At 39.4% G+C, this 27,526-nt stretch overlaps 2 protein-coding genes across 8 annotated transcripts in view; both read left to right on the top strand.

Moving 5' to 3' along the window:
- The first annotated feature begins 1,899 nt into the window (after nucleotides 1-1,899).
- EIF4E1B (eukaryotic translation initiation factor 4E family member 1B) lies at nucleotides 1,900-11,393 on the top strand. The gene is made up of 7 exons (XM_058170197.1): nucleotides 1,900-2,023; nucleotides 3,435-3,523; nucleotides 4,168-4,263; nucleotides 6,856-6,919; nucleotides 9,030-9,143; nucleotides 10,361-10,500; nucleotides 11,100-11,393. The coding sequence occupies exons 1-7, from the start codon at nucleotides 2,006-2,008 to the stop codon at nucleotides 11,212-11,214; spliced, it is 636 nt and encodes a 211-aa protein (XP_058026180.1). The 5' UTR covers nucleotides 1,900-2,005; the 3' UTR covers nucleotides 11,215-11,393.
- Nucleotides 11,394-15,706: 4,313 nt separating this feature from the next.
- Nucleotides 15,707-27,526, top strand: part of TSPAN17 (tetraspanin 17) — a 36,060-nt gene continuing 24,240 nt past the window's right edge. For 3 of the 7 annotated variants that reach the window (XR_009153382.1, XR_009153381.1, XM_058168541.1), the window contains exons 1-3: nucleotides 15,717-16,079; nucleotides 23,960-24,010; nucleotides 26,888-27,034. Coding sequence is in view for 5 of the 7 variants with exons in the window: in XM_058168541.1 (XP_058024524.1) it covers nucleotides 15,993-16,079; nucleotides 23,960-24,010; nucleotides 26,888-27,034 (285 nt within the window). In the remaining 2 variants the exon portion in view is untranslated. Of the gene's footprint in view, nucleotides 16,084-23,959; nucleotides 24,011-26,887; nucleotides 27,035-27,526 lie in introns of all 7 variants that reach the window. The other 4 variants (XM_058168542.1, XM_058168544.1, XM_058168543.1 and 1 more) reach the window with 4 other exon arrangements.

Raw genomic sequence — 27,526 nt, 5'->3', positions numbered from 1 at the left:
AACTTGCTTTATTTGTACCTCGTTGTACCTTGATGAAGGTATCTTTTCTTTTATGTACACTGAGAGCATATGCACCAAGACAAATTCCTTGTGTATCCAATCACACTTGGCCAATAAAAAATTCTATTCTATCTATTCTATTCTTTAGCTGGGCAATATTTCTGTCTATAGGAGAGGAACAATAAAGGAAACTACTTAGAAGTAACTCTGCAACATTTTTTTTTGTTTGTTTACATTTATATCCCGCCCTTCTCCGAAGACTCAGGGCGGCTTACAGTGTATAAGGCATTTTCTTGGTTTTTGGAGCCTGACACTAAATGAAAGAATGGATAAATTAGTTTACCAGTGAAAATAGAATAGAATGGAATAGGATAGAATAGAATAGAATAGAATAGAATAGAATAGAATAGAATAGAATAGAATAGAATAGAATTTTATTGGCCAAGTCTGATTGGACACACAAGGAATTTGTCTTGGTGCATATGCTCTCAGTGTACATAAAGGAAAAGATACCTTCATCAAGGTACAACACTTACAACACTTGATGATAGTCATAGGGTACAAATGTAACACTTAATGATACAACACTTAATGGTAGTCATAGGGTACAAATAAGCAATCAGGAAAAAATCAATATCAATATAAATCATAAGGATACCAGCAACAAAGTTACAGTCATACAGTCATAAGTGGAAGGAGATGGGTGAGGGGAACGATGAGAAGATTAATAGTTCAGATTTAGTAAATAGTTTGACAGTGTTGATGTTTGTGTGTTATCCCAGTCTTCTGGTTTAAGAATTATAGGTGCTGATGTTCAACACATCTGAAGAACACCAAGCTAGGGAAGATTGGTCAAGACCATTTTTCAATAGTCACTTGAAATACTGACATAATATTAAGAGCCTTTTAAAACCTGATTTAGCTGCTTATCATGTTTACCAATACACTCATGGACATGTGCAAACTTAAATAAATTTTATGTACATAATGAAGTGGACTGTGGGCTACAAGGATTTATGCTGCACTAAATTAATTTAAGGTGCCACTGGATTCTTTGTTGTTACCCTTCGGAAATTGTAATGCTGTTTTCAGTCGAACTGCTTTGAGACAGCTGCAGGCATACAGCTGAATGCTAGTATCTGTGGTTGCTCCCACACTATCCAAGAAGGAGGAACACTTCCTCCAAAAAGGAGGAAGCAAGCAAGCAAACAGCATCAGTAGTCCCCCACCCATCCACCCACCCTATTATGCCATTGCCTTGAGCAGCAATACCTGAAACAAATGACAGCTATTAGAACTGTTTGGGCCAAGTGGCCAGCCCTGTAAAAGCTCAATGAAGCTAGCTGGCCGGATGAAACAGAGATCAGTATCTTGTGTCAGTCAGGGGGTTCTCTAGGCAGAATGGAGACAGGAGGATTATTCTCTTGGCCTGAAACAGGAAAATGTCCCAAGCTTTTCCTAGGTACAGCATCCAGTTATCTTGTCCTCTCTTGATGTGGGATGTGCCCACACCGAATGAGCAGACAAAGACAGGCTGATAGATGATAACTGGCATCATGATGCTCAAGAGCTTCCTAAATCCTTGATGGGATCTGGTGTAATTTGACGTGGGAAAGTGACCTGTTCTTCAAATGCTAGCCTCTTAAAAAAATAATAATAAACTCACATCCATTTTCTACTCTACCATTGCTGTTGTTCAGCATTCCTCTTGTTTTCAGTTTCACAGTGACTCTCTCTCCCACCTGCCCAGATCTCTATTTTGTTTTTGTTCTAATTTTGTCATAGAGAAAGGGACACAGGTCCTTTAACTTTAAAGGCATTCTAATGACCTTGTTTTGTCATGCATGTTATGCTCCACCCAATAAAGGAAGTTAACTGATTTTACAAATGAAATACACTCAACTCTCTTGTCTTTTGAAGAAGAGCCTCTCTTTCTTTGGGAATTTAAAGAAATTCTCCAAGTATCTTCTTGGTAAAAAGAATTGGGAAAAATATTGTGTAGAATATGGCAGCAGCAAAGACGGTAGGTAATACAGAATTTAGTTATTTTTACAGAGCTTTCTCTCCTTTTTTCTCAGTTTGCAAGCTGCAGAGATAGTATTCACAAAAATGGAGTCTTAATTATTCAACTCCATGTTTAACTTCTTGAGAACTCATTTTGGTTGGGGGAGAAATAGAGCTAGGCTGATTCATATATTGGAAGTGAAGTTCTGCTTTGTAGCATGCAGGGCTTAAATTCAAGTGGATGCAATGGGATACAGTATACTTCCAAGCAAATTCACACAAAGGAACCCTTCTAACCTAGCATACATTCCAGACAATGATCTTTCACTGCTTAGATAAATTGGAAGACCTACATTATATGGCCTAAACTGCATGGAAAGCTTTTCTATGACTTAGCTAGCAAAGTTCCTGTATTCCTAACTATAATGGGGGATTTCCTGTATCTTTAAATATTACAAAAGAAATTCTGCATGTTGGGGAAATCTCATTTCTTGTTATTGTAGTTGTGATAGTAGGCCTACTAAAGGTGCTGAATCTATGCTAGGAGAACATATAAATTGTGTCTACCATGCTATACTGATTCTACAACACTAAATGGAGAGGACTGAGGGAACAGGAATATAAAGTTTCTGCTTATGAAAACAATTTTCAAGCTGTTGCTTGAAGAAAATACAAGCAGGCCCAAGATAACTTGCGTAAACTAGCTAATATGAAAAGGAGGCCATCAGCTCATTAAGCGGTAAGCCTTCCTTCATAGATTTATTTACTCTCCTTAGCTCTTTAAACAAAACCTACAATGGCAGCCACCTTCTCTGCTTGCCTTAGGGATTGTTGTATAAAATGAAGATGGTACTAAAGTCTGGGGCATCAAACTGTTTTGTTTTCTTGTTACTTTGACTAAAGATTTGGAAAAAGTTAGACATTTTGGGAGCTTGTAATTTTGCTCAGCCAAGAATTGTCTTGGTTTATTCACTCTGTCGCCTATCCTTTGAGATGGTGGCTCAGCCTTTTTCAGGAGATGTTTCATGCTGCAGGAACTATGTCTGTTTGGGATCACATGAAATAGAGCAGTTTTTCCTTGGAGCTAGAACAGGTCTTGGAAAAAAAAATCTTAGTATGCCTTTCTAAACTTTGAGAAATAATTTGCTTCTCCCATTCTGGAGAAAAGGCACATAGATAGGTTTTGTCTCGTAATGTTGTATGTCCAGATAAAAGCTTTCTAGTTTTGGATTTGCTCTTGAGAAAGAACATGGGCCTGAAATATATGGGCGACTCAATTTCTGAAAAAAACTGTTGGCTTTTATTTAATCTGCAATGCCTTGTTACAGGGTTTATCATCTTTAGCTTGTGTTATTGTTTAGTCAGGAAAAAAATTGGGAAATGTCTGTCCTGTCAATTGCCATAGCATTGTCCCTTTGTTCAAACATTAGGCAAGCACACATGACGAACATCAGAAGCACAAGACTAAGAGAGGGGAGACAGTTGTGGAACACATCACCAAGCATCCCCTGCAGAACAGGTATTAGCAATAAAACCATTTTATTTTGTTATGTCCAATGTCCAGTTCTTGGACTTCAATATTCTTTTTTCTTACTTGCCATTCCTTTTATGAACTATAAGTGTCCTGAACATATACATTTAAATGTCGCTAAAGGAAGCATTTAATTATACTAGAACAGATATACTGTATATATTTTCAAGAAATGTTTGGTGGTTTGTTCTCAAAAAGCTGTTAAGAAACTTCTGTACATCTGCGGGTTTTATAGATATCACATAAGAAAATGCTCTCAGCTTACAGGTGTATTAACTGTCCTCAGTCTTTTTTCTCTTATGAGCAGGAATCACATTCTCCAAACAATGTATTTGTTCATTATCGAACACTTAAGATACTCCAACTTCCATGTTTATATTTCTTTACAAAAAAAAGGAGAAATAGAGAAAAGCCTGATCTTTTTTTCAGGTATTTTAAACTGAAAATTTAGTATGTATTGGCTACAAATATCAATTCTGATTACATTTAGACTGAGCTGAGCATGGAGCACTTATCAGTTCCCCAAAACAAGCATTAAGAAGCATGAGGATAATTTGGCTTGGATTTCAAAGAGCATTTCCCTGACTTTGTTCTGGTTAGTAACTTCACTTGTACATTCCTTTAATTCATAGGTGGGCCTTGTGGTTCTTCAAAAATGACAAGCGCAAAACCTGGCAAGATAACTTGCGGCTTGTTACCAAGTTTGATACTGTGGAGGACTTCTGGGCGTGAGTGTATCCTTATCTTCTTCCATGCATGCTAATATTTCAGTCATACAATCCTGAAGAAGTAATATGATTGTAGGTTATGTCATTTAGCATTTGGAGCAAGCAGCAATATGTCCACATTGGTGGGAGAAAAAATAGAGGATTCTGGAGAACTTCTATATAAATTATTAATACTGCAAATGCCACCTTGCTAAATTTTCTCCCACTGGCAACAAATACAGGGACTTGTTAGAATATAGTTTACTGATATAGAGAAAGGTCTCCCTTATTCCAAATTCTTGGGTATCTTGCTCTATAAGTAACTCAGTGGATACCAAAGTCTTCCTAAATAAATCAGTTACGGAAAGCAGTTCTTTCCTACATGGCATTTAGATCAATACAGGTAGTCTTTGCCTTTTAACCACAAGGGAGCCCAATATTTCTGTTGCTAAGGGAGAATTTGTTAAATGAATGTTGCCCCATTTCATGACTTTTCTTGCCTCAGTTGTTAAGTGAATCACTGTAGTTGATAAGTTAAGTCATCTGGTTGTTTATTTATTTTATTTATTTATTTATTTGATTTCTATACCGCCCTTCTCCCGAAGGACTCAGGCAAGAATAAAACAGACGGTACAATATACAAATTTAAAATGCAGTTAAAAAACTTATTTTAAAATTGGCCTGAGAAGTAAAATATATAATAAACTAAAAAACCCCATTTAAAATTAATTTCTAAGAATTTAAAAATTTGTTAAAATCAATTTAAGCCAGCCCCGCGCGAATAAAAAGATGTGTCTTCAGTTGCCGACGGAATGTCCGAAGGTCAGTGTTAAGTGAATCTGGCTTCCCCATTGACTTTGCTCATCAGAAGGTCACAAAAGGGAATCACATGACCTTGGGACACAGCAATGGTCATAAGTATGAACCAGTTGCTAAGCATCTGAATTCTGATCACATGACACGGGGATGCTGGAAAGATGTGAAAAACTGTCATAAGTCACTTTTTTCAGTGCCATTGTAACTTTGAACGGTCACTAAACGAACTGCTGTAAGGCAAGGACCACTTGTATTAGTTTCCTGTTAAAGAATTCTTAAGGTGCATCTGCATTTGAGATGCAGACTGGATCCTTATTTTCAGGAGAGTAAGTACCTGAGCCTACAGTACTGTAGCAAAAACAGTCCTATACCGTATCTCCCAAGTGAACTGCAGCCTACAAAAATTGATGCCAGTTCTGTGGGCAATTCCAGTAGCACCGTTCTTGTAAATTGCTTCATACTTTGCAATACACCAGTGGACTTCTAGCTAATAAATAGCTGTGTGTTATTGTTGTTGTTTAATAACATTCATCTAGTTTCCTATCCCAAGCTACTAATTGTCCTGGAGCAACAAAAATATCCTACTTCCCCTACCTCACACAAAAAGCGAAAATACATTGTCTTTTCCACCCATGTTTCCAGAACATCTAGCATGCATTTGCTGCTGTTAGCAAAAAAAAGGAAAGGAAAGAAAAAAGAGAGGGAGGGAGGGAGGGAGGGAGGGAGAGAGAGAAAGAGAGAGAGAGAAAAAGAAAGAAAGAAAGAAAAATCTGAGTAGTTACTAGAAAAAGAAATCACTGGGAAGTTACTACTCTTCTAATGCATTTAAAACCACTGCTTAAAGTACAGCTGATTGTAATTTTACAATCAGGTATTTTCCCCAGTAGCTATAGCTGTATTTACATGTAGTTATAATGGAGGAGAAATGGAAGATATGTTCTCCAAGAACTATGTGCAAACTTGCACTAGGAACAGGGTGTTGAAGGTTGCTAATGATTAGGAAAAGGAGAGATAGTCCTGGAATAGCAAACCACCACCACTTTGCACACAAGAGCTTCCATGTGGAAAGGAAAAAAAGGAACAGTCTTGCTATCTACTGTGGAAGAAAGAGGGCAGATGAATCCATTTTTTGGTCCATTTCACCATGGCTTCTTTTGTCTGAGAAGAATCTGCAGACACAAAATACTGTAGCCTGCATTAATCCTGTCTGAATATTAAAGTGGAATCAGAAGGGTAGTGTATATTTGTCTGATCATATGCACTCACCCTCCCAAATCAGGGCAATTGCTGTGATGGAGTACTGTATATGTGAAGCCATTGAGCCAATTCTTCCCTTTAAGGACCTGTAAAATCAATGTTAAGTCACCTAAAACACCTACAGACAGAGTGAGCCAATGAGAAAACTGTTCACCCATAACATCATTGTTGAAAAAAACTCCCTCCCTCCTTTCCTTCTCACTGGTTCATTCTATAGAGAAAATTCTAAGCATTGAGTACTATATCTTAATTTAACTATTCCTTAAATAATTATGAGGATAAAATGGATAGCACTGACAGTAATGCTTGGAAAATGAATTGTATCTCCTTGCTAAAAATTCCACCTGAAATATGTAAAATACAGCTAGGCCAGATGGGTGATGTAGGAAGTTAATAATGCTTTTCTGTGATATGAACCTGGATTTAGTGAAAAAAGAATCTGAATTGGAGTTTTGGAGATACCTATGTAATTGGTTTCTTATTGGAATAATGTCAATCAATTATATTGCTAACAACTCTCTCCTGTTCTTGAAATTGCAGACTGTATAGCCATATCCAACTAGCGAGCAAGCTGACATCTGGCTGTGACTACTCTCTTTTCAAAGTAAGTTTTCTCCAGAACTTAAGTCCCAACAACTTGACCCCAAACCCATTGAATTGTGACATGAAGGTCTGTTATATGAAGGTAAATAGAGAGACTTTGGATCCCTTTATTATGAAGCTTAACTCTCTCAACTTGTGCATTGTCCTAATAAAGGACTTTATCTGCATTAAAGGGACGTGGTGGCTCAGTGCTAAGACGCTGAACTTGTTGATCGAAACGCCGGCAGTTCAGCGGTTCGAATCCCTAGTGCCGCGTAATGGGGTGAGTTCCCATTACTTGTCCCAGCTTCTGCCAACCTAGCGGTTCGAAAGCACATAAAAATGCAAGTAGAAAAATAGGGACCACCTTTGGTGGGAAGGTAACAGCGTTCCATGCGCCTTTGGCGTTTAACCATGCTGGTCACATGACCACGGAGACGTCTTCAGACAGCGCTGGCTCTTCAGCTTTGAAATGGAGATGAGCACTGCCCCCTAGAGTCAGGAACGACTAGCACATATGTGTGAGGGGAACCTTTACCTTTACCTTATCTGCAATAATGGCTGGGAAGTTAGCATATTTGGAAGTTGTCCATATTGGGGAATAATGATGTAATTTTATACCTTGCTTGCTGGTATAAAACCAGTGCTTCCCATCTGAATGTATCTATAGCCTAATACATAGTGAGAATCGGGGTGAAATGCTCCCGGTTCAGACCGGATCGCCTGATCCTGTAGTGATGGCAGCGGGTGGTTCGGAGAACCAGTAGCCAAAATCCCTGCCCCCGCCCCCTGCCCCTGCTGAGCCGTGCCATCATCAGAGGTGGTTGGGTTTTTTTTAAAAGCATTTTTTCTTCAGCTGAAAAAATGCTTTTAAAAGTAAAAAAAAAAGCCTTTGATGATCATGCGGCTCAGCTGGGATCATCAGAACCCTTTAAAAGTTTTTTTTTAACAACCTCTTCGGCCAAAGAGATTGTAAAAAAAAAAAAGCTTTTAAAAGGCTCCTCTGGTGATCCCAGCTGAGTTGCCTGATTGCCTGAACCTTTAAAAAGCATGTTTTCAACAAGCTCTTCTGCCGAAGACAGTCCTAAAAACAATCCTTTTAAGAGGTTCTGGCGATCAGGCAACTTCAGCTGGGATCGTCAGAGGAGCCTTTTAAAAGCTTTTTTTCCTCTGGCGATCACAGCTGAGTTGCCTGATCATCACAGGCTTTTAAAATCATTTGTTTACAACCTCTTACAAGAGCCCTCACCCATGCCCACCCAATCGCCCCGTCCCCACTTGCCTAATTGCTGCTTCTTTCGGGGTCGCTAAGCCTTGCTTTGCTTCTGCTGCTGCAATCAGTTGCATTAGGTAGCAACTCAATCTGCCTGCCTCCGATTGGGTAAGTAATTTAAAATTGAGGAAGTTTTAAATTTAGCTGCTTTTATCTAAAACAAGGGTTTTCAACCTTAGTAACTTTAAGGCTTGTGGACTTCAACACCCAGAGTTCCTCAGCCAGCTTTGTGTGAGGTTCCTGCTTGTTTCAGGGGCCATTTTGGGTGAGGTGCAGCTGATTTTACATTGTATGTGAGTCAGTTGTATTGTGTTGTGTTGTGTGTGTGTAAAGTGTGAAAGTTGGTTTTTGAGGTTTTTGTGGCTGTGTGAGGTTCCTGCTGTTGCAGCTGCTTTTACATTGTGTGTGAGTCAGTTGTGTTTTGTTGTGTGTGTGTGTAAAGTGTGAAAGTTGGTTTTTGGTACCTCTTATTTTTTTGTATATTTTGTTTATTATTGTTATTATTTATTGTTATTGGCCATGCCCACCTAGTCATCTGACCACCAAGCCATGCCCACCAATTAAGCCATGCCCACAGAACCAGTAGGGAATGTGTATGACTCATATGTATGATTCATATGAGGTGATATTAGCTCCATTAGATAGGCCAGACAAAGAAATCAACAGCAAGAATCGTAAAATTATTTTTATTGAGACTGGTTATAAATCTGACTGTGTTGTCCTTCCTCCTCCTCCTTCTAGACCTAAACCATGTTTTATTTTTTGTTGCTTGGCAACAGAACTTGAATATTTTCATCTAGATCATCTTCCTTATTCTGTAAATGGCAAGCAATTATTATCTTTGACATTTTTCTACCAGGATGGTATTGAACCCATGTGGGAAGATAACTGGAACAAGCATGGTGGTCGTTGGCTTATCACATTGGCTAAGCAGCAGCGACGTACAGAACTTGACCGTTTCTGGTTAGAGACCGTAAGTAAGCAGAATTCAGTTTATATCCTCCACCTCTGGTCCATTAATTTCTCAAACCAGGTGATTCTTTGGATTGTGGCCATATTTCTGTAATGGATCCAAAAGCTCATCTCTGCCTCTCTTTAATAGTAGGACTACTTACATACCATATTTTTCGGAGTATAAGACGTACCTTTTTCCCACCTAAAAGGGGGGGAAATTTCAGGGCATCTTATACACGGAATGTAGCCCCTCCCATCCACTGGCTTCCACCCTTTGGCCTCTGGCTCCCAACAATTTACCTCCTTGTAGCAAGCAGCAAGAAGAAACAGCCCATTTCAGCTTCAGCATAGCCTAATTAGCACAAGTTGATTGTCCCCAACTCTCAGCTGTTTCAGGCTGCAGAGATTGCCATTGCCTATTGCTGCGTGGGCCTCTGCTGCTTGCTGCAAGGAGGTAAATTGCTGGGAGCAGATTTTTTTTCCTTGTGCTAATCAAACTATGCTGGAAATGAAAATAAAGCAGGCTGTTTGCTGCAAGGAGGCAAAATTGCTGGGAGGCAGAGGCAGATTTCTTTTTCTTGTTTTCCTCACCAAAAAAGGTAGGTGCGTCTTATAGTCCGGTGCGTCTTCTACTCCAAAAGATATGGTAATTGTTCTGTTTCAGTAATTCCTTCCACAAACGAGACCATACTAGCTTATTCTGAGATGGGCAATATGCCCTCAGACTAATTTAAAAGGTGTTTGAAAGCTATTAGTTTAGACATCTGGTGTGCTTCCCTTTCCCCTCTTTTCCAGCAGCTTACTGGACAGAAGAAGAAAAACATATTGAAAAAAGAGAAAAGAAGATGTTGAACAGAGGTTGTTTAACCCTGAACACAGTAGGGCTACCAGATACGGGTCGCACAAACCAGACCTTCAGTAGGCAACTTAAGAGAACTAACTAACTACATAGAGGAAACACTATTTTTTTTTGTTTTGTTAATGTTGTGTGGGTCTCTTGGATTCTTGCAGCCCAAGAATATAGACACGGTTTTGATTTAAGTATTTTTCACTTATTAGGTTCGCAGTGTGTAGAAAAGATTAGTTCTTATTTATCTTTCAAGATTCTGCTCTTTTTCCCCCTCAGTATCAATATTAAACTCTTTAGGGCAGGAAAAACCTGATACATCAGACGAATGTTGTCATCTGGTTCCCTGTATATTTCATGTGGATTTTCTTCCTGTCCCCTTTTTATAGTTGCTGTGCCTGATTGGAGAGATGTTCTGTGACTACAGTGATGATGTCTGTGGGGCAGTTATCAATATTCGTGCCAAAGGGGACAAAATTGCCATTTGGACCCGAGAGGCAGAGAACCGGGATGGAGTAATCCATATTGGGTGAGTGTCACCTTCAGAGGGCCCTCCCAAACTGAGGTATGGTGGGTACTTATCTGAGAGATGGCCTTTTCAGTGGCAGATCCCAAGGGCTTTAGAAAGCCTGATGCCATGCTTCCTGCTCTTTTGGCCCCTAGGAAAGACAGATTAATTTTCCTAGGCACACCTTCACTCTCTTTCTCTCAATTTATATGGCTGCTGATCTCAAATTTATAACTCTGGGCAGCTGTTTTAAAAAAAAAACATAAATCACACAACTTTTTAAAAAAACAACAAACATATAATCAGCTGACATTAAGAAAGCAAGCAAGCAAACAACAATGAACCAACCAATATCATGAGTCAGAGTGTGGCCACGATGTTAACTTGTTGCCTTTACTTTTTCTTCACATTTTAATATATCTTATAGATTTCACTTTGTATTTTGTATTTTACAAAATGTCTTAATGTATCTTTTTATTGTGTTTCCTTTTTCACTGCAATTATTTTATTGTAAATGGCTCTAGATTTCTTAAATGGGGTTTCTTTAAAAGGAATCATATGAAATGGGGATTGATATCTTTAATGGCGCTCACACAAAATTATTTTGTTCTGGCTTTCAGGCGTGTGTATAAGGAACACCTGGGGCTCTCTTCAAAAGTGGTGATTGGTTATCAGGCTCATGCAGACACAGCTACCAAGAGTGGCTCCCTTATGAAGAACAGATTTATCGTGTGACCTCACTGGGCTTAAACTCAATCCTTGGCAGGATGGCTAAAGATGAGCTACATGAAGATTTAGCATGAATCCACTCTTCCCATTAAAATGTTGTAACCAAGTATTTTGGATTCTTGACTGGAGTGGAGTTATATAGAAAGTATTTATACTTGGGCAAAATGGTTTCTGTTACCCTCAATTTTTAGCCACCTTTAAGCTAAGACAGTGTCACTTAAAGCAGAATGTGCTTTGTGTAACTTTCTGGTTCTGTAATCTGAAAAGATTTAGACAATGAGGTCAAAAGGATTGTGAGAACTACTTGGTACCAAGGTAGAAGAATAGTTTGCCAAGAAACAGAACTTGCCTGTTTGCTTCTAATCTGTTTCTTAAAACTAGGCTCCCTTCAAGATTTACATGGACTCAAGGTGAGGTACTACATAGAAAAAATACTTTATTTCCAATAAAAAGATACATTTTGCTATTTCCAAAATTATGTGAAAAAGTGGTTCAATCATGCAATTTTTTTTCCTGTTGAAGATCCATGTACTATGTACTCCGCCTTACAGAACCAGTTCTTAAGTACAGAATTTGGGTAGCACGTAAACATACTGTGGTCTTGTTAACTTTAGCCACCAGTGTTTAAACCTTTCCTCTGCCATATACTGAATGAGCTGGGTGCAAGAGCCATTGAACCGAAAGAGGCAGTGATAGCAGTCTACCCTGAAACAGCTTGTGTAGTTGTGAAGAATGTTACACAGCTGACTTGAAGGGCAATGAGCTGACTTCCTCCGATTAGCCTCTGCAATCGAGATGACACCAGGTTTGTGCTGGGCAATTCAACACTGCTGTTCATTAACTGCTATGAATAATGCAAGCAACAGGATGTTTGCCTGTAATAACTAGCCCTGGAATGCCTACACAAATATGGCCATCTGCAGGGGGGAAAGTACAGCCTAAGCTAAACAATTCTATAAGATGCAAATAAATGTACATATTTAGGGATGGGAATGGTAATTTATGTGTTCCAGACCTTATATGTTCTAAGTTATGAAGAACAGACCGAAATCAGAACCCACTTTTATCTCTGCTAGATCAGCCATTAGCAGCACTGTTACTCTCTTTGGTATGGAATCTAACTTAATCTATATGTGCTACCCATCTCACATCTATTTAGAGACAAAGATATAGTAACTTTCAAGACACACTACAAGTTCCAAAGGCTTCAGTTCAGATGCACCTAAAATTAATTGATACCACTCTCAATTTTATTGCTCAGGTCTTTTGGGCCTTGGCTCATGCAGAGTTCAATAACTTGGATAATGGATTTTAATGATTAACGAGAACATCAATGATTGTACATCAGAAGTCTCTATTTTTTTAAAAAATGCTTAAAATATTGATATGGGGAAACTGCCTGATTGGATTAGGTTAAATAAGGGTTAATTATAAAAAAGGGATGCGGTAGTTCAGTGGCTAGGACACTGAGCTTGTCGATCGAAAGATTGGCAGTTCAGCGGTTCAAATCCCTAGTGCCGCATAATGGGGTGAGTTCCCGTTACTTGTCCCAGCTTCTGCCAACCTAGCAGTTCGAAAGCACGTAAAAAATGCAAGTAGAAAAATAGGGACCACCTTTGGTGGGAAGGGAACAGCGTTCTACGTGCCTTTGGCATTTAGTCATGCCGGCCACATGACCATGGAGACGTCTTCAGACAGCGCTGGCTCTTCGGCTTTGAAATGGAGATGAGCACCGCCCCCTAGAGTCGGGAATGACTAGCAAGTATGTGCGAGGGGAACCTTTACCTTTACCTTTAATTACAAAAACAAAAAAATACATCCTATGTTGAGAATGCCCACTGCAGCTTTAATTCCTATGCTCAAAATTTGGTACATAAAGTTTATATGGGTTGGTAATGGATAACACTATTACTCAGATATGTAGGCGGGAAGTTTTTTTAAATGAGTACATTCCTGTCTCATGCTAAATAACACTTGTGCTAACATAATAGATAAAAGAAGAAAAGTAAATTATTAATAAATGTTAAGTGGCAAAGAAATGGCAAAATAGGACCTTAATGATTTATCTACTAAAATAGCTGTCAGGAGGAAAACTCACTTAGGGACTAGGTAGATAAATTGACAGGAAGAATATAGTAAAGGACGGGGGGAACCATTTTGTGGAAGACAGGAAGTAACCAAAGTTACTAGGATAAGAAAGATGTGAAGTAGTATTGTATTTCAATATAATGTAGTAGTAGTGCATCATTAATCATTTTAGGGAGGTGCTTGAATGTTTTATCCTTTCTTTAAACATCTCTCCCCACTTACTTTCTTATTCAAAGGCAATGATATGATTATGGAACACACATACAAAATAGAGTTGGAATGGACCTTGGAGGTCTTCTAGTCCAATCCCTGGCCAAGCAAGTGACCCTACACCATTCCAGAGAAATGGCTGTCCAATCTCTTCTTATAAACTTTCAGTGATGGAATACCCACAACTTTTGAAGGCAAACCATCGATTGTCAGAAAATTTCTCCTAGGCTGGATCTCTCTTTGATATGTTTCCATTTGTTACTTCTTGTCTTGCCTTCAGGTACATTGGAGAATAGGTTGACCTTTTATCACAGCCCTTCAAATATTGGAAGACTGCTATCATGTCATCCCTAGTCCTTCTTTTTGCTAGCTTAGACATACCCAGCTCCTGCAACCATCCATCATAAGTTTTAGCCCCCCGACTCCTAATGATCATCTTTGCTCTTCTTTGCACTCTTTCTAGAGATTCAACATCATCTTCGTATTATGGTGACCTGGATGTAGTATGCCAAGTCTGATTTTACTTTGGAAACCTTGGACAAAGTGACTTAGGGTCTGTCCTCGAAGTTATGACCATTGCATCACATCTGTGGTCGCATTACTGTAGTTTGGGCATGTGGCAATTGGCTTGCACTTACGATGGTTGCAGTATCTTGTGGTGATGTGATCTGATTTGCAACCTTCCCAGCCAGCTTCTACAACCAAAGTCAATTGGGGAAGCTTAACTGGATTAACTTAATAACGGTGTGATTTGCCTAATGACCTCAGTAAAAATGGTCATAAAACCAGGTTGAGTCTGTGATCATTCATTTATTATTATTAATTTGATTCATCACCAAATTCTGGCCCCAATTGCCATACGTTTTGATAACTTATTTTTTTTAGATTTAATTGAATGTCTTTTTTCCAGATTAAGAGAGTAACATCATTTCTATTTTTACCCCACAACTCTATGATGGGCCAAGGAAACGTTTGCCCCAGTGGTGGGCTTCAATTTTTTTTACTACCGGTTCTGTGGGTGTGGCTTGGTGGGTATGGCATGGCTTGGTGGGCGTGGCAGGGGAAGGATATTGTAAAATCTCCATTCCCACCCTGCTCCAGGGGAAGGATACTATAAAATCTCCATTCCCTTCCCAATCCAGGGGAAGGTTACTGCAAAATCCACATTTCCTCCCCATCAGCTGGGACTTGGGAGGCAAAGAATAGATGGGGGTTAGGGCCAGACAGAATATTTACTATCAGTTCTCAGAGCTACTCAAAATTTCCGCTACCAGTTCTCTAGAACTTGTCAGGACCTATTGAAACCCACCTCTGGTTTGCCCTAAATTGCCCAGTAGGCCTCCATGGCTCAAGTGGTCTCAGCATCTAGGTCTCCTGAGCCCCCCTAACAGTGGTGAAATACAATTTTTTTTACTACTAGTTCTGTAGGCATGGCTTGGTGGGTGTGGCAGGGGAAGGATACTGCAAAATCTCCATTTCCACCCCACTCCAGGGGGAAGGATATTGCAAAATTTCCATTCCCACCCCACTCAAAATTTACGCTACTGGTTCTCCGAACTACTCAAAATTTCTGGTACCGGTTCTCCAGGACTTCTCAGAACCTGCTGGGTTTCACCCCTGCCCCCTACAATACCTAAACTAATATCATTAATTCCTGTTTATTAATGTAAAGTTGTCTGGACTTTTTAAATGGAGAGCATGCAACACATCCTCAGCAGTTGGTCTAAGATGTCATGAAGGGCAGCTACTCTCATGACAGAAACTCATGGCCATTTCCCCTTTAGTACTTGTTTAAAGAGGTGCAGTTTTCTGTATCTATAATGTGCATTTTTGCAGAGAGCTCTCCAGGTGGGAGAGGTCTGTGGAACAACAGCAGGTTGACTGGAATTTTTTGTGACTAAAAGGGGCTGCTTTTTCTGAGAGGGCAAGGTGATGATGGAAAGCAGAAAAGCATGCTGTAGTCTAACTGAAGCACTAAGTGCAATTCGGGGGTAGGAGGGTGGGGGAGGCTAACTTTTAAAGATGTGCTTCATTTATTTAAATAATTAAATTTGCGTGCCACCCTTCTCCCCATATGGTCAATATATGTATGTATGTATGTATAAAACTGCAATAAAATACAAGTTATAACTAAGACGAGGAAGAAGGGAACATTTATTGCAAATAAACGTTAATTTCTTCACGTTTGCATTACGGGCCTCAGCAGACATTTGGGGAAGGACCAGGCCAGAGCAGATCCTGCAGCTGTTCTCCCGAGCGTCCATACGGCACACGTTTTCTGAGAATCCAGCGGAGAGCAGCAGCACCAGCAGCGGCGTGAGAAAGAGCTGCCGAAGTCCGGATAGAGGAACCGGGCACGCGCTTGCCGCTGCAGCTGCTCTCCTTCAATTCCGCCAGGGGGCGGGCTCGACGAGGCGGTCCCGCGGCGGCGCTGGGCCTCGGCTGAGGGGCAGCATGGGGCTGTGAGCTCAGGCCCCGCGCTCGCCATGCCAGGGAAAGCCCAGCACTTCCAGGGTCCTCAGGTCAGCTGCTGCGCCAAATACCTGCTCTTCGCCTCCAATGTGCTCTTCTGGGTGGGTGAGCGCCAGCAAGCGAGCGAATCGCGTCCCGCGGAAGCAGTGCGGTGGGTCGGTCGGAGCGGCGCTTGCATTGCTTCTACCTGGGCGGGTGGGGAGGAGGCCAGGACGGATGGAGCGACCGGGCTTTGGCTGCAGTTCCCGCGCCCGTGGCGTTTGTAGTGAAGTCCGGGGTCTGGGGGCGGCGGGTGGGGAGGAGGTCGCTGGCTTCCTGGGAAAGAGAGGAGGGGAAGCTGCCCTTCGCTTAGCTGCGGAATCCTTGGCAAAGGCTCGTCACGCCAGGCGGGTGCTCGCGGGGCGTCCGGATGGTCCCGCGCCGCGTTGAGCGTGACGGATTCGGCGCTGGAAAGTTTTTGGCCAAGGACGTCCTTGGTTCCCACCAAGCCTCTCGCTGCGTCCGGTCTGTATCTGAAGACCGGCCGCTGTCTTGCTCCGAGTCTAGCCCCTGTTCCTGCTTCGATTTCTCGGCAATTTCCAGGAGAAGCGGGAAAGGTTTTCTTAAAACCAAACATGTAATCCTTTGCCTGTCTTGTTTCTGACACAGCATTGTTTTCTCCTATCACCCTCCTCTGGGGGGAAAAAGTTATGACTCTATTTAGCAGTGTGTTGGCTTCCATTCACTGCCGGCATAGTTTAGATCTTATCCTGAAAAGCCAGCTCCTTTGGTAGACATGCACTCCGAAGTTCCTTAATCCCTTTGTTTTGAGGAAGTTGATACTGTGAAAACAGTACAGCTGCCCCACCTCATTCTTTCTTGCACATATTTTACATAATGTCTATTGTAAACCCCAGTACTCTGCGTATCTTAACTTGGGTTCACCTTCACAGCTGGTGAGGTGTGATGTGGTGGTCACATATTTTCTGAACTCTTTGTCACTGAGCTTTGTAAATATGGATTATGGCAGCATGACTTGTTCAACAAACGGGGGTTAAATGAGCCATGACTTAGCACATTGTGTAATTCCCAATCTATACTTTATAGGTTTTTGGATGTAATGGGATTCTGGCTGCATAAATATTTAATAAATTATTTACAACAATGTGATAATGAACTACTACTATATAATAATAAATGTGTGGGTATTTTGCTGTTACATGCATAGTCTAAGCAGTGGAAATTCAATAGTTCAAGCCCTAATCAAGGACCTAAGTATTATTATGGTAACATATAAGGAAAAACTAAACAGTGGTCTTCAGCCTTTTTGGCACCAGGGACTAGTGTCATGGAAAACCATTTTTCTACGAATTGGGGAGGGGAGAGGAGGAGGAGAACACAACCTAGATCACTCGCACACACAGTTTACAGTAGGGTTTGTGAGTTTGCGTTCCTGTGAGAATCTAATACCTGATGATCTGAGGTGGAACTGAGGCGGCTGCAAATACAGATGAAGCTTTGCTCATTCACCCGCCGCTCACTTCCAGTTGTATGACCTGGTTCCTAACAGTGGCAGGAACCACTGCATAGGCAGTTTCAAGCAGAGTGGAGTGTCTTTTTTATATAAAATTAGGATGTTACGATCTGATAAATTCAATAGATTAATAATTTAATTAAATAATAGTATTATAAATTATTATGGTTCGTTGCATAGTTAGCAAAATGTAAAAACTGGATTTGGCATTTTTATCCACTTATTGGGTTCTTCTCAGGACCTGGGATAGCAGATGTTGATGTTTGATGGGGCTAAAGGAAATGTTGCAGGATTTAAGCTGTTCCTAGTAAAGCTGCCTTTTGCAATTGACTGAATTGAATTTGTCAATGCCAATGGTGTTTAAGCGGTGCTCCAGTTGTTTTGGTATTGCACCTGTGGCACCTATTACTATTGGTACTATTTTTGTTTTCTTTTGCACTTGTGTATTTGTATACCGGATTACCTACTCATGACTTTCACTGCATGCTTAGTTTTGTCCCTAAAAGACAATTATGATATATGGTAATTGTGTTACAGTTGAAGGGAATTTGAGAACAGCAGTTGATTGTAGTAGTTTTGATTTTTTTCCCTTATTTTGCTGGTCCCGTTTGAATCAGAATTATCTCATCTTGAAGTAGATGCCTATATTCATCTAGCAAACAGATTAATTTGAGAAATTTCCATATCATATCTCCTATTTAATAGATACTACTAGGCCATGCACCAGGGGCCTCTGGTGGCTCAGACTGCTAAAACAGTCTATTATTAACACAGCTGCTTGCAATTACTGCAGGTTCAAGTCCCACCAGGCCCAAGGTTGACTCAGCCTTCCATCCTTTATAAGGTAGGTAAAATGAGGACCCAGATTGTTGGGGGCCAATAAGTTGACTTTGTATATAATATACAAATGGATGAAGACTATTGTTAACATAGTGTAAGCCGCCCTGAGTCTTCGGAGAAGGGCGGGATATAAATGCAAATAAAAATAATAAATAAATAAATAAAATAAATCTTATCCAATATACAACATGCTCCTCTATCTTCTGTTTATTTTACAGTATATACTTATAAATATTTAACTTATACATAAAATATTTATTTTGCATAGTAAATAAGTAGTACTAGAAATTAGTAATGAATTATTTTACTACTTGTAAATGCTTCACCATGCAGATTAAACAACAAAATCACCAAAAGATAAACACTCATAAACTAGCAGTTGTCAACAGCACCTGGAAATTAACAGAAATGAAAACTGTTAGATCAAAATCCTCATTATCAAGGTAAAAACAGTGTTAACTTTATTGCTTCTGTAAAAAACAAATTACAGGTTTTTTTCTTAATTGAACAACTTTTGATGAACTTTATTTGGGTGCTACGGAGAATTCCAGCATGGAAGATTATCTGAAGTGGCCAAAATTGTGCAAGTTTTAGGACTAAACTCAATCTGTTGACAGGCAGGGTAAGGCATCTCTGGTGAATTTCTGATCAACAGAGGATCTGGCAGAGCAGATAAAATGGGCCATGGTTGCTTTTTGGGTGCAAAGTTCCTCAGGGATACAAATAAAATTTTAACCTGCATGATGAATTTATGAAACATAGAATTGTCTTATTACTAATTTGCATCATTGATGGATTACTTACCAAATCAATTTGGCTTTAATTTATTTATGGAGAGGATTAATTTCAATTCAAATGCAAGTAAAAAACTGCAATGGCTGTCTCCTAGAATGACTTTTGTCAAGAAATGAGTATATGGGGGCCGGAATAGCTCAGGCTGTTAAGAAGCCTGTTATTAGAACACAATAGCCTGCAATTACTGCAGGTTCAAGCCCGGCCCAAGGTTGACTCAGCCTTCCATCCTTTATAAGGTAGGTAAAATGAGGACCCAGATTGTTGGGGGGGCAATAACTTGACTTTGTAAAAAATATACAAATAGAATGAGACTATTGCCTTATACACTGTAAGCCGCCCTGAGTCTTCGGAGAAGGGCGGGATATAAATGTAAACCAAAAAAAAATAAAAATAAAAAACCAAGTGATTTCTGTAGGTAATCTATCCATGTGCCCCATCAGTAGTGGTTTTCACTTACCTTTGCTATTGGTTGGGGCCGGAACGCGCATGTGAGTGCGCTTGTTTTGCTCATGTACGGCACTTTGCATGTGCAGAGCATCCGTGATGATGTCTGGGTGGGTGGGCAGAGTCTCCTGCCGTGGCCACTACCAGTTCGCAAACCGGTAGAAACTCACCACTGATCCCCACCCCCTTGCACTTCAGACATCAGAGAGTCTGTAACACCAGGCCCTTGCTTTCAGTATGTATTCCTTATTGTATGCCTGCTTACTCTCTTGTAATCCCTTCCTCTCCAATAAATATAAATACAAACATTAATTAGTTAATTAAGAGCCAGTTTGGTCAAGTGGTTAAGGTGTTAGCTTAGAAACCAGGAGACTGTGAATTCTAGTCCTGCCTTAGGGATGAAAGATGGCTAGATGAACTTGAGTCAGTCATTCTCTCTTATTCCAACCACCTCACAGAGTTGTTGTTATGGGGAAAATAGGAGAAGGAGTATTATGTATGTTTGCCACCTTGAATTATTTATAAAGTAATAATGGCTGGGATAAAAATCTAACAGATAAATATTTTTCTTCTTGTTAATTATCCTAGTGTCAGAGTGAGCAGGGAGTGGTCAGGAGGCAAACAAAAGCAGAAGGCATGAATAGTCTTGTCAGTTTTGAGCCAGAAAGGACAGTTGCGGTCATGTGAGTTCCCACCGAGTAGCCATTTTGCTTAACAATGGATATGCTGGTCCTAATTGTGGTTACTATACAGGGAGGTGTGGTTACTATATGGAGGTGTGGGGAATAGAGCAAACTAGCTGGATACACATGCTCCACTATGAAACTATGTGATCGGGCTTGATAAATCAACATTTACAGCTTGAAAATTAATGAGTAGCTACGATCCGCCTCTCCTCTCCCCTTCTCTCCCTCAGGCTTGCCCCACAGAGGCCTCTCCTATCTTATCCCCTTCTCTCTCTTTCAGGTGGGGAGTAAAATGTCTCCCAGCCCACAGGCCGGATGAGCCGCATGCTGGCCACGCTCACAGCCCAAGTGGCAGGTGGAACAGAGTTCTTTTCAGGTGGAGAGGGGGCATAAAACTTCTTAGCATCAGAGCCAGTGGTGGGATTCAAATAATTTAACAACCGGTTCTCTGCCCTAATGATTTCTTCCAACAACCAGTTCACCAAACTGCTCAGAAAGTTAACAAATGGTTCTCCCGAAGTACTGCAAACTGGCTGAATCCCACCACTGATCAGAACATAAAAATAATAATATAAGAAATACTAATGATCTGATGGTCATTTTGAAAAATTCTTTCTTAGCAAGCACCTAGAAGCCAAGAGGAACATATGTGCCAAATTTCAAGATTGTAGGCTTTACGGTTCTGGAGATTTCGTGATGATGCATGAGTGGTATTCCGATTTTATATACATACATTACTTTCCAATTTTGGGGCCATTTTTAGGACTCCAAATAGGTTAATAATTGAGAGCTGAATGATAATAATTCAATAATTCTGTATTGAAGCATCATATTCTGTTTTAGGAAGGAAATGCTATGGTTGCTGATGTGTGAGCCTAATAAATTTTAATGACAGAATAGAAGCTCTTTATTTATTATGCAGAATATTTATCTTTCCTCTAGAAGATTTACTGGTTTCGTACAACATACACCTACTTTCCTATTTTTTTCTTGCTTCCTCCCACTCTTAAAGAAGAACTGTGCCCAGTTTGAACACTGCTATTGTAATTACTTACAGGTTGATGGAAAAACCAAAGAAGCAAAATAAATAAAGGAGCAAAGACATAAATATCAATACTTTGTATACATCAAGGATATGATCAGAGCAAGTTGGCAAGAGAATACGTTAAAACAATGTTTGCCAAATAAAAATTAAATTCCGCCAGATATGAAACTCACCAGAAAACCAGAAATTAATATTGAGAGAAATGTCGGTTCTGCTTCTTCAAGATCCATTTGAAAGAATCATTGCCACTGCCATCTGCAGTCTTCCAGATGTGTAGGGACAGCAGTTTCCAGAACTCCTAATCAGTATTGGAGGATGCAAAGCTAGGAAAGTTTAACAAGTGAAATTTCATTTTGGCTATGAGTTGGCAGGAACCTACTGTTTAGACGCAGAATACAGAATAACGGAAGGATATTGGAAGTCCTGTAGACCAACCCTCTGCTCAAGTAGGAGACCCTATACCATTCCAGACAAATGGTTATCTATTCTCTTCTTTAAAACCTCCAGTGATGGAGTACCCACAATTTTTGGAGGCAAGCCATTCCACTAAAGTTCTCTCAGGAAATTTCTTCTTAATTTTAGATTGCCGCATGATGTGATGGCTTAAGGCAGGGGTGTCAAATTTGTGATGACACATCATCACGTGACTCATCGCAACTTCCCCCCCTTCGCTAAAATGGGGGTAGGTGTGGCCAGCGCGTGACGCATCCGGCCCATGGGCCGTGAGTTTGACACCCCTGGCGTAAGGCGTAAGGAAAAGAAAAAAGTTAAAGTCAGAAAAAGATTCCCTAAAATTGATGGGCAATAAGAACAGCCCAAATAACATTTCCAGCTTTTTCTTGATTAGCCTGGGACTTTATGTTTTTTACAAGAAAAAGTTACTGAGTGAATTTTATATTTTTAGTAATGCACAATATAGATTATATTTGTGTGAGTCGGCAAGTGTTGCTGACTGGTATTATTGAATTGGAATGAAATTTTTGGCATAGAAATTTCATGTGAGAAAATCACCTAAGAATATTTGCTTATTTTTTATTTATTTATTTATTTGAATTTATATCCCACCCTTCTCCGAAGACTCAGGGCGGCTTACACTGTGTTAAGCAATAGTCTTTATCCATTTGTATATTATATACAAAGTCAACTTTTATTGCCCCCAACAATTTGTTTATTAGATTTTTGTCCCTGCCTTTATTATTTTACCATATCAAATCAAATAAGCGAAAAACCAGGATTTGAGGTTTGGCATTCTTCTGATATTAGACTTGTTTTTTAATCTTATTTTACTAAGGTGAATGTGAAGTGAACTGAAATATGATTCTGATTTTATATCCAGAATTAATAAAATGAAATAAAACATAGTTTTCCCATTCTCATGTTCGGGGAGATTGTGGTCTAAGCTATCCATAAGAGAACCATTGAGGATGCTTATTATTACCTTAATTATTTCTTATTAAACCAATATAATTATGTCTACATTGGTCCTATTTTTAATAATATTCCGCATATTGTATTGTTTCTTTGATTCCTGGTGTAGATTGGCCTTGTATAAGTCCGATTTCTGAATTCTTCACATTCCATCTACTGAGATAGCCCTCACAAAGCCCCATAGGCAATGGCAAACAAATAGCAATTGACATTGAAAGAGGGCAGGATTTATTCTGTGGGCAGGGGAAGAACTCTGATCAATGCTGCTGCTGTTTTAGAAATGTTCCATTCTTACTATGGGAACAGTATAGCCATTGTCTATATACAGTGCTAAGCTTGCAACTGCCCCAGATGATGTGTTTTCAGCCTTCTGTTTTCCAAGGCTCTCAAGTTAGACTCCATAGCCAAATGATGGGTATCCCGCCAGTGGCAAATGACAAGGATTTAGTTTGATCTAGCCTATGTATACAACCATAAAGTTGGCTTTGCTTGATGGGAGAAAGTTAAGATTCATATTCATAAAAATGAGTCAGTTGCCAAGCATTGAGGTTTTGATCACATGACCATGGGGATGCTGCAAGTCATAAGTGTGAAAAACAGTCATAAGGCACTTTTTTCAGTGCAGTGTAACCTTGAATGCTCACTAAATGAATGGTTATAAGGCAAGAACTACCCCCACATATATTGATAGAATGGAGTGCAAATAATTGGCAATTTCTTTATGCCAAAATATGTATTTGTTTAACTTGTCTTTAAACTTCCAGTTTTCATTTTAATTCATACCCTGGCAAACTAGAATATCTCCTCTGAAGAAATAGACCTCATCTGAGTCTAGAACCTTCAGTGTGCAAGCCAGTTACATTATCTCTTAATCTTATTTTTCACCTATCCTGTGAATAGAAGATGAGTCAGCATAGGAGGCAAACATTGGGGTGAATCATGATCTGTCTTTCTGCAGAAAATACTATAAAATGAGGAAGGCGTTGTGCCATTCTTTATCAGGACCACATGAAAGACCATGTCTATATATGAAGGTTTAATTAAGATGATTTATTGCTAAAAGCCACAGCATTTAAGGGGGGTTGGAATTTGTGGCTATGTAGGGATTCTAAGTGGATCCCTCTTTTGGCCCCTCCCCCTGGTTCTGCAGTCCTTCTACATTCTTAGTATAGAACTAAATTGCTCCCTGTTCTTATCATATACATGATGGTGGCCTTTTCTCTTTTGCAGTTGCTGGGGGCAGCTTTCCTAGCCATTGGTTTGTGGGCTTGGGCAGAAAAGGTAAGTATGGCCAGGAAGGGAATGTTTTTCTGATTGCTGTATCTGATCCCATCTTGGTATCCAGGTAATAAATTGTTGTGGTATGAGTATATGAACCATACCTGGATTATGTGAATTGGACAAATTATTCACATATCTTGTTGTCTGAGCCCTTTGAGGGTATCACTTTCCTGCTGCTTCCTTACACTGAAATTTCTTTTTGCCTTACTTGTTTTTTTTTAAATACATTAGCGATTAACATTTATTAATGTTTATTTTACTTATTTTATGTAAAGAATAGTTAAGATTCAAATTTAAAATAAAAAGTAAAAGGTGACAGAACTAATACTTATGCTGCAATCTTAAACATACATTGTATATAGGTTTTAACTGGTATCAGTAAGTAAATTGTACTTAAATTCTGGGATTTAAGCCTTTATTAAGCATTTGATGAGGGGGATTTTTGCACCCATCAGAGTTTTAGAAACATTAATGAATTTTTTTTTTTTGATAACCCATGATCAACCTAGATATAACTGTAGATATATGTTTGTTTTTCACCCAAGGGCTACATTTGGTTTTATAGTGGAATGCTGTGGACCAGCCTTCAAAAAATAGTGGGGTGGCTTCAGGAAAATGTTAAGTTTTATTTAAATTCAATAAAAATATGCATAATTAATTCAGTAGTTCAGTTACATGTAGGAATTGAAATTTGGTAACCATTTTTTGGAATTTTACTCAAAGGCTTTGGGTCTGTACGCAACCTGTGGAGTTGGCTAAAAATACACATTTGAATGAAATACGTACCTTGATGAACGTATCTTTTCTTTTATGTACACTGAGAGCATATGCACCAAGACAAATTCCTTGTGTGTCCAATCACACTTGGCCAATAAAAATTCTATTCTATTCTATTCTAGATTATACTTCTGGATCAAATAATGAGTCCTTCTGGTCTAACATTATTTACAAATAGCCAGCTAAGTGCCCATGAGGAGCTAAGGAGCAAATTCTTTTGAATATAAGAAGTTTTCAGTTGTTTTCTATATACTTGTTTTTCAGAGTTTTACTATCTCTGTAGATGTAAATTTCATTCAGGTGGCTTTTATTTTCCTACCCTCCATTTGTTCAATCATTTTTATAGCTTAAGTATGAGCCTAGAACGCAATGAACTGTGCTGAGTCAGGTCTTTGAGAACATGTGCTGAGCAAAAGCTGATGAGCCTCATCATGTTATATCTTTTGTCTCCAGTCATTTCACTTACTACCAGCATACTTTGATTTTCTGAAACCAAATATAAAATAAAATTTATATATATTCTCCCCCCCCCCCCCATGCCTGACCATTTTTATTTTGTGAAAAAGCAGTGTAGGTTGTGGTCATTGGAATGATTTCCTATTGAGAATGGCTCACCTTCCCATTTGCCACCAAACATTGTTGCTTGATGCAGTTTTCATGACAAACAGCAGCCGAAAGGTAGAGGATTTTCATTTGGAAACTGGCACTGAGCCCAGATGAGAAGGACATTTTAGTCTGTTTATTTACTTGTTTACAGAAAAGTATATATTGCTCCCCTCATAGTACTCCAGGTGGATTACATAATTTAAAAAATCATATTAAAATAAAATAGCGTAATAACTATATGCTGTCCCCCCCAATAGCTGCCCAATCATTATAACTTCCCAAAAGAAACTAAAAACAATCACCAAACACCCAATTACCATCTTGCAAAATGTCACCGAAGAGGATGCTAGGTGTAGCACAGATGTAACACTATCTTTGGCTTTGTGTCCTTGTCATCTGATGCAGAGAATGGAACAGTTGGACCCTGAGGGTATCTGGAGCCAAAACCATGCGGTTTTATAGAACAAAATCAGTCCTTTAAATCATAATTGGAATGCTGTTAGTAACCACTGCAGCAACAAAGAATAAGATGTTTTTCCCTGCTAGAATTCTGGCTACTTAAAAGCAGCCTGCTTAAAACTTTTGTTTAGCTATGTACATAATTTTAAAAAAAACAGCTTATTTTCCTTTCTGCACCTGCTCACCTTTTCTTTTTCATCACTTTGTTTATATATATAATATTTTTTTAAAAATCATTTACAATGTAAATAAATATGCAGAATACACGTGTATGTTTAAAAACTATGCAAATTCTTCTGGGTAAGCTAAGGTTTGAGGGTTCCTTGGTGCTGTCTTGAGCTTGCGTGTTTTCTTGCAGACGTTTCATTACCCAAACTAGGTAACATCATCAGTGCAAGTTTAGTAACATCATCAGGGCCGGTTTAGCTCAGGCTGGTAAAGCCTGTTATTAAGAACACAGAGCCTGCAATTACTGCAGGTTCAAGCCCGGCCCAAGGTTGACTCAGCCTTCCATCCTTTATAAGGTGGGTAAAATGAGGACCCAGATTGTTGGGGGGGCAATAAGTTGACTTTGTAAAAAAAAAAATATACAAATAGAATGAGACTATTGCCTTATACACTGTAAGCCGCCCTGAGTCTTCGGAGAAGGGCGGGATATAAATGTAAAAAAAAAAAAAAGTCTAAGCTAAGGTTTGCTCAGTTAATTCCCTTTCTGGCTTTGTGATTAATGTACCACTTCCTTCTCCAGACAATCTGTAGAGCTGGAAATTATTCCCAGAATTTCCAGTCAGGAATCTGCATATATTTGAAGGATACCAAGTTGGGGGAGGCTGATATAAATATATAGTTTACCCTTCACACACCATCAAGCAGTTGGTATAGTAACTATTATGTACATAACCTCAACAATGGAAATTCTATGCCATTGGGTGTTTTTTTTCATCCATATATAGGAAAACTGATTTTTGCTAGAGGGAATTTGGCTGTGCTGGCAACTTCAGCTTTGTGTTTTTGTCTTTCTCTATCCCTATCCAGGGCGTACTTTCCAATCTGTCATCCATCACAGACCTCGGTGGCTTTGACCCAGTCTGGCTTTTCCTTGTGGTTGGAGGGGTGATGTTCGTGCTGGGTTTTGCTGGCTGTATTGGGGCATTGAGGGAGAATACGTTGCTCCTCAAATTCGTATGTCTTTTTCTCTTCTTGTTTTTTTTTCTTTTTGGTGTAGCTTAATGTAAACTGGGCTTCTGTGGATGAAAACATGACTTGACTAAGAACTCCCAAGGTGACATTGGCAAACAGTTCTTTTTCCTACCCTTAATCCACTTCTCTTTTCAGAAGAAAATAGTCATAGTAATACAGATTCTCGACTTATGATCACAATTGAGTCCAAAATTTCTATTGTTAAGCGAGACAGTTGTTAAGTGAATCTTGGGCCATTTTACATCTTTTCTTGTCGCAGTTGTAAGTGAATTACTGCAGTTCTAAAGTTAGTAATATGGTTGCTAAGTGAATCAGATTTCCCCATTGACTTTGATTGTCAGAAGGTTGCAAAAGGTGATCACATGACCCTGGGACATATCAACAGCCATAAATATGAATCAGTTATCAAGCATCCAAATTTTGATCACATGAGTATGGGGCTGCTGCAGTGGTCATAAATGTGAAAAATGGTCA

This window comes from Ahaetulla prasina, chromosome 2 (genome assembly GCF_028640845.1).
Source record: "Ahaetulla prasina isolate Xishuangbanna chromosome 2, ASM2864084v1, whole genome shotgun sequence".
NCBI classification, from domain to species: Eukaryota; Metazoa; Chordata; class Lepidosauria; order Squamata; family Colubridae; genus Ahaetulla; species Ahaetulla prasina.
The sequence above is the reverse complement of the archived record's forward strand: the minus strand, read 5'-3'. Positions and strand labels throughout refer to the sequence as shown.